This window comes from Nuphar pumila, chromosome 13 (genome assembly GCF_984573655.1).
Source record: "Nuphar pumila chromosome 13, dmNupPumi1.hap1.1, whole genome shotgun sequence".
Lineage (NCBI taxonomy): Eukaryota > Viridiplantae > Streptophyta > Magnoliopsida > Nymphaeales > Nymphaeaceae > Nuphar > Nuphar pumila.
In genome coordinates, this window is record NC_143261.1 from 14,979,304 (window position 1) to 14,986,612 (window position 7,309).

The following is a 7,309-nucleotide window of genomic DNA, read 5'->3' on the forward strand; positions in this document are numbered from 1 at the left end:
TAAGTGGAAATATGAAGTAAGAAATTAAACTAAAGAAAATATAGAAGTGGGAAAATTTGATGCTCATATTGGAGTACTGCACCACAATAGCTGTTGTGTAAATGTTATAAAGTAGTAGTATTCCCATACAGTTGAGCATATCATGTAGGTAATATATTCCAGCATTTTCCAACACCATGCTGCAGCTTGGCTGGAAAGACTGATGGTTCAGCTCAATGGGATGTGTTACTCATTGAAAGTTAAGTCCGAAAATGGGTGCTTTTACTTATCTTTGGAAGCATCCATCTTGAAGGGCGTTCTAAAAATTTTCTGCGATTTAGAAGGGCTGAGAGAGAGGTTGGTCCCTAAGGATTCTGTAGTGAGAGGGACAACTGACTAATTTTTCTCATTTATGTGAAATGCGCCTTTTAAGTTTATTAACAAAATGCAACAAACTAAAAGAAAAATGATATGAAATGCCATTATAATGAATCAAGAAGTAAAAACAGACCAGAAATGTTATAAATCTACCATTATAAATTGATGCTAATACATGGAGAACAAAAAAAACAGAGCAACTAGTATCCGTTGCTTATATATATGTAATCATAAAATTAACTTTTTTACACTTTGGGCCTGTTGTTTCTGATATTGTGGCTTACGCTTGCTTTTGCTGTGTTTTGTTTTGAATCCAGTGGTTCCTGTGCCTGACTTACTATCTGAGAGGATAGGCTCCTTGTCCTGTGAGGATGTAATCTCCTTCTCAGATGTGGATATTATCAGTCCTGTGCAGAAGTTGTTAGCCAGGCAGCTTTCAGTTGATATATCTCCAGGGAAGAGCCTGCTTGTTACTGGTGAGTAAACCACATTGTTAGCCCTCCGAGTGCATCATTTCAAATATTTTCATTCTAATTTTCCATTGTCTTTCTGAAGGTCCCAACGGCAGTGGAAAAAGCTCTATATTTCGGGTCCTTAGAGGTTTATGGCCCATTGTGAGTGGAAGACTCAGTCAACCCAGGCGAAGTTCTCGTGAAGTCATAGGATCACGTGATGTGTTCTATGTTCCTCAGCAGCCATATACATGTTTAGGAACTTTGAGGGATCAAATTATCTATCCACTCTCTCGTGATGAAGCGGAGCTGATGGTATCCAAGATTTCTGAATCAGGTTAACATGCTTAATACAAAGATATCTTCACTATATTTCAGTACCAGAGTTCCAGGTTGACCATGCTTTTATTTATATTAGAAAATCAGTCAGCTTTAAAACATGACTAGTATGTCATTCTATTTAGGAATGATGCTGCACTGCTGTAATCAGTGGAAAATATTGCTCTGTTTTCTACATTGATCTTGTCATTTCTTGAATTATCTGGGAGTCCAACATCTGCGTTTTTCCAAACAGATTACCATGGCTTTCTTGAGATAGGTCAAATTGTAGCTTTCAAGTTGGGATGATTAGTATTTTCATGTTTCTTTGGAAAAATGATGCCCGAATAGGGAAGGAAAAGCACCTAACATAGGCATGTACTTTATAGGACAACTAGAGCAGCTAAAATAAGCATGTATTGAATCCTTGGGCAATTGATTGTGTTCACACGTTTGTTCAGTTTGTAATGTCATTTTATTTAATTCAAAATGTTAGGCACAAACCTACGTCCTCCTATATGCAGACAAATCTGCACCCTTTTATGTGCAGGTTTTGTGTGACACCGACATTTCTAAATTTGAAAAAGCTTTTGAATTCCTTTTTTTCTTACGGCCTGTTTGGAATCTAGGAACTGGGATAGGAGTTGATGCATTTGGCAAAATGTTGGTCAAACTGCCACCTGGTGGCTGTTTGGAAACTGGTAGCTGGGATGGGAGTTAATGCATTTGGGATGGGACATGGCATTGTATTTACACTACAACAACAACAACAACTACGCCTTCATCCCAAAACAATTGGGGTCAGCGATATGAACCAAAAAAGAAATTCATTTTGGGTCTTCCACATGAATCCTTTTCCTCCAATCATTTCTATCCAACGCCATGTCCTCGGTGAGGTTCAAAGCATTCATATCCTTTCCTATCATCTCCATCCAAGTCTTCCTAGGCCTACCCCGACCTCTTTTAACTAATATATTTTCCCATTTTTCCAACCTTCTAACTGGAGCATCATTAGGCCTTCGCCGAATATGTCCAAACCACCGTAAACGATTCTCTCGCATCTTATTTTCAATGGGTGCAACACCTACCTTCTTACGTATCTCTTCGTTCCGAATCTTATCTTTTATTGTATTTCCACACATCCATCTAAGCATCCGCATCTCAGCTACACTCATTTTTTGAATATGATGTCTCTTGGCAGCCCAACATTCCGTACCATATAGTAAAGCGGGTCTAATAGTCGTCCTATAAAACTTTCCCTTCAACCGCAATGGCATTCTACGATCGCACAGCACTCCAGTAGCACTTTTCCATTTCATCCACCCAACCTTTATCCTATGATTTACATCTCCATCAATTTCTCCATACTTTTGAATGATGGATCCCAAATATTTGAAATAATCATTCACCGGTATATCTTGCTCACCAAGCTTCACTACACTCCCATCACTACTTCGTTGCTTACTAAACCGACATTCCATATATTCAGTCTTACTCTTACTCAACTTAAAACCTCTAGCTTCCAATGTCTGTCTCCATAATTCTAACTTAGCATTAACCCCAGCTCTAGACTCATCAATCAAAACAATATCATCAGCAAACAACATACACCACGGTACATTTTCTTGAATTGATCTCGTAAGCTCATCCATCACTATCGCAAATAGGAAAGGGCTTAAAGCAGATCCTTGATGTAACCCAACCGTTATCGGAAAATTGGTTGTCACCCCTCCACAAGTGCGGACATTGGTTACTACTCCTTCATACATATCTTTAATTATACTAATGTACTTGAGAGAAACACCTTTCTTCATCATTGTCCACCAGAGAACGTCCCTAGGTACTCTATCGTATGCCTTCTCTAAATCAATAAAAACCATATGCAAATCTTTGTTCCTCTCTCTATATCTTTCAATAAGTTGTCTAAGAAGATGTATAGCTTCCATAGTTGATCTTCCAGGCATAAAACCAAATTGATTCTCCGATATCATGACAACCTTCCTCAACCTAGACTCAATCACCCTCTCCCAAAGTTTCATAGTATGACTCATGAGTTTTATACCACGATAGTTTGTGCAATCTTGTATATCACCCTTATTCTTATATAAAGGCACCACAGTACTCTTCCTCCACTCATTAGGCATCTTATTTGTTCGCCAAATCAAGTTAAAAAGATTTGTCAACCATTCTAAACCTTTCTCTCCCAAGCATTTCCAAGCCTCGATGGGTATACCATCTGGGCCAACTGCCCTTCTTGATTTCATTTTCTTCAAAGCCTCTGCAATTTCTTTCTTTTGAATCTTGCGCATGAAGTCACGATTTATCTCATGAAAAGGAATGGAGAAGTCTCCAAGATCTTGAGCATGACTATCATTAAATAGCTTATCAAAATAATCTTTCCATCTCTCCTTAATCTCCTCATCTTTGACTAAAACCCTTTGCGTTTCATCTTTGATACATCTAACCATACCCAAATCCTTCGATTTCCTATCTCTCATCTTTGCAAGCCTATAAATATCCTTCTCGCCTTCTTTGGTATCCAACTTGTCATAAACCTCCTTATATACCTTAGCCCTCGCGTTTCGAACAACTTTTTTAGCTTCCTTCTTTGCTATCATATACTTCTCCAAATTCTCACTATCACGACTCTTACTTAGATTTCTATAACACTCTCTTTTAACCTTAATAGCTAATTTGACATCCTCGTTCCACCATGATGTATCCTTACCTAGTGGTGCACCGCCTTTAGACTCACCCAATACCTCCTTAGCTACTTTTCTCATACCACCCGCTATCTTATTCCACATTGATTCTGAATCCTCCTCGAGACACCAATCAACTTCCTTAACTACCTGCTCTACAAACATTCCTTGTTTAGCTCCTTTCAGTGCCCACCACTTAATTCTAGGATCTATCCTATGTCTATCCCTTTTGCGGCATTGTCTAATTCTAAGATCTAAAATTAAGACTCTATGTTGTGTAGCTACACTTTCTCCTGGTATAACCTTACAATCGATGCAACAACCCCTATCTCTCTTTCTAAGTAGGAAAAAATCTGACTCGTATTAACCCCACTTTTAAATGTTACTAGGTGAGACTCCCTCTTCCTAAACCAAGTGTTTGCTAAGATCATATCATAGGACAAACAAAAATCTAAAATCCTTTCTCCACTTTCATTTCTTTCTCCTATACCATAGCCTCCATGGATATTCTCAAATCCATCCCTACTAATGCCTACATGTCCATTAAGGTCACCGCCGATGAAAAGCTTTTCTCCATAAGATGTCTCTTGTACTACTCCATCTAAATCTTCCCAAAATTGATGCTTAATGGAATCATCTAAACCTACTTGAGGTGCATAAACACTAATAATATTAATAATATCCGTACCTAATACTAATTTAATAAGTAAAATTCTATCACCCTTCCTACGGACCTCAACTACATTATCTATAAACTGACGACTCATAACAATCCCTACTCCATTCCTATTCCTATTTATTCCTGTATACCAAATCTTATATCCCCAAGGTTCTATCACTTTAGCTTTCTCACCTACCCATTTGGTCTCTTGAAGACATAAAATATCAATCTTTCTCCTACACATAACATCTACTAACTCTACCAACTTACCAGTTAAAGACCCTATGTTCCAAGTGGCTAACCTAATTTTATGGTCTTGGACTAACTTCTTTACCCCCACCCGTCCAACAAAGTGAGGGAACCCTTGCCTATTTGACACCACACCCGGGCGCCGGTGTGACGCGTCGCTTCTGGGCGACGACCTAGCAACCCTTGCACATTTATCACTGCCTCCGAGCCTAGAGAGTACAGCGCGTCGCTCAGTAGGGAACGCCCCAACGAAATTCTCATATTGGTTCATTTTCATAGGATATGACAAAGTTTTTATGCTGGCTGTCACAGGCCTACCGCAACCCTCCTCCTTTATCCGGGCTTGGGACCGGCATTGTATTTACACTAAAGCATGAAATTGACAGCTACCACCTCTAGGAGGTGGTAGCTGCCAAATCCAGGATTTGGCAGCTGCCACTTCCTGAAGTGCCACTTCCCATCCCAGCTACTAGTTTCCAAACAAGGCCTTATATATTTTGGGATGGTTAGTGTAAAATCAGGTTCTGATGTTAAAATTAGTCAATAGTTCTTGAATGCAATTTGAATAAAACTGCCTGGTGCTATGCAGGTGATGAATCTAGTCCAGCCAACTTGTTGGACATACGGTTAAGTATTATTTTTCAGAATGTTAGGCTGACCTATCTTCTCGAAAGAGAGGAGGATGGCTGGGATGCTACTCAAAACTGGGAAGATGTTCTCTCGCTTGGAGAACAACAAAGGCTTGGCATGGTGAGCCTATGAAATCACAGCCATTCTCATATTTTACCTTAATGCCCATGCTTGTTTGCTGCTAAAATGATGATGAATGACATTCATAGTCATAACTATTTGCAATTTATGTACTTGGCAGGCTCGGTTGTTCTTCCATCACCCGAAATTCGGCATCCTTGATGAATGTACCAAGTATGTACCACTTCTGACCTTTAAAACTCATCAATCTTTGTTTCAGTATAAATCTACTGGGTCGTCATGGTACTTTCTCCTTGATGACAGTGCAACAAGTGTTGATATTGAAGAGCACCTCTACAAACTTGCCCAAGAGATGGGCATCACTGTCGTGACTACCTCTCAAGTATGTATTTGTGATACCATGTTATCTTTTTGTGACACTTGCTGATCGAGTCCGAACTTTCTAACATGTTTTCACATTTCAGAGGCCTGCTTTGATACATTTCCATTCCTTAGAATTGAGATTGATTGATGGTGAAGGTAACTGGGAACTGTATTTGATCAAAAGCTGAAGCAAGAACCTAATTTCCAGCACCGGCTAAAGTTTATCAGATTGTGAAGCAGTAGGGAATTAAAAGGCACATTCCATGTTCGTCCACACGAATATAAAATGCAGTTTTGTTATGGTGCATAGATGGGAGAAAGCTGATGATTCCATGGTACTGCTAAGATTGTTCCTTTTTCTGCATGGAACTCGGCATCTGTGGTTGCTGATTAATACACCATAAGAATTTCTGCAACCTGGTGGCTTCTTCTGGACCAGAGCATTGTTTGTACGGGAGACACATCAATGCGGAGAATTATATTGAACCCCAGCCACCATATCAATAAAATTCATCCCATTTGTCCTGCAGGTGCGCATGGCTAAGAGATGTACATATTGATTGAAGAGCAATAAAGTTTCATTTCACATCATGGAAGAAGCCTCTTTGGAGACGGCTACCTTTGTCATATTTCACATAATTAAGAAAATATGTATAAAGGGTTGGAGAATATCCAGTTCACCCTCCATCAATTCATTTACATCTTATGCTCAAATTCAGATAAAGGCTAGGTAAGCTGCTAATCCTTGCCTTGCCTTGTGTATAGAAGTCTGGAAGAAGTAAAGAGATGCCGAATTTATAATGGCTTTTATATGTTCTTGTAAAAGAGTGCATTTTCGCTTGCTAGCAAGTCGGTGTCAACTAACTGAACATATTTCAAAATCATTGGTGTTTATATTGGCCTTCATTACCTTTAAAAACTTCAAAAGAGAGAATCAGTATGTTCTTTATCTTAACCTCTTCAGCTCTGATCTTTTAGCTATCCTGTCTGAAAGGACACCTCTTTACCGTGACAGGCATGCATAAACGGTCATTGCTACTTGATATACTGGTACCTTGTTAGACCTGGACTTAATCACCTAAGCGTGTTGAACAAGCAAACTGGACTGGATGCGGCTTCATCCGCTACGGTTCTTCCCTCACTGATTAGGCAAGAATGGGTTGGTTAGATCTGTTGGTTTCGATCAAATAAAAAGATTTGGATCCAGGACAGCATGTCTGATGGACCAGGTCCTAGTCTGTGTGTTTATAAACCAGAACCACATCCAACCTGTGAACGAATTATGAGCTGCTCATATCACATATATCATTCTATAAAATATTCCAGGTATGGCATTTCCGGGCCTGGTTTGGTTAAGAGTCAAATCCAGTATTGATCCGGTTACAAATGTCATAGGTCTTGAAATTGTTAAATTCTCAAACGAGGGGAATCTTCTTATACATCACAATGATTTGTTCTCACGAGAAACTATTGGCCTATAAGAAATTCTAAAAATA

The 7,309-nt window shown here is 39.2% G+C and overlaps 1 protein-coding gene across 2 annotated transcripts in view; it reads left to right on the forward strand.

Annotated features, from left to right (window-relative positions):
- The window catches only part of LOC149817869 (ABC transporter D family member 1-like), an 82,732-nt gene extending 76,025 nt beyond the window's left edge, over positions 1-6,707 (forward strand). For both annotated transcript variants that reach the window (XM_089985994.1, XM_089985995.1), the window contains exons 21-26: positions 675-833; positions 913-1,146; positions 5,329-5,489; positions 5,611-5,663; positions 5,754-5,832; positions 5,915-6,707. In XM_089985994.1, the coding sequence (XP_089842120.1) occupies positions 675-833; positions 913-1,146; positions 5,329-5,489; positions 5,611-5,663; positions 5,754-5,832; positions 5,915-6,001 (773 nt within the window). In that variant the 3' untranslated portion in view covers positions 6,002-6,707. The remainder of the gene's footprint in view (positions 1-674; positions 834-912; positions 1,147-5,328; positions 5,490-5,610; positions 5,664-5,753; positions 5,833-5,914) is intronic.
- Positions 6,708-7,309: the final 602 nt, after the last annotated feature.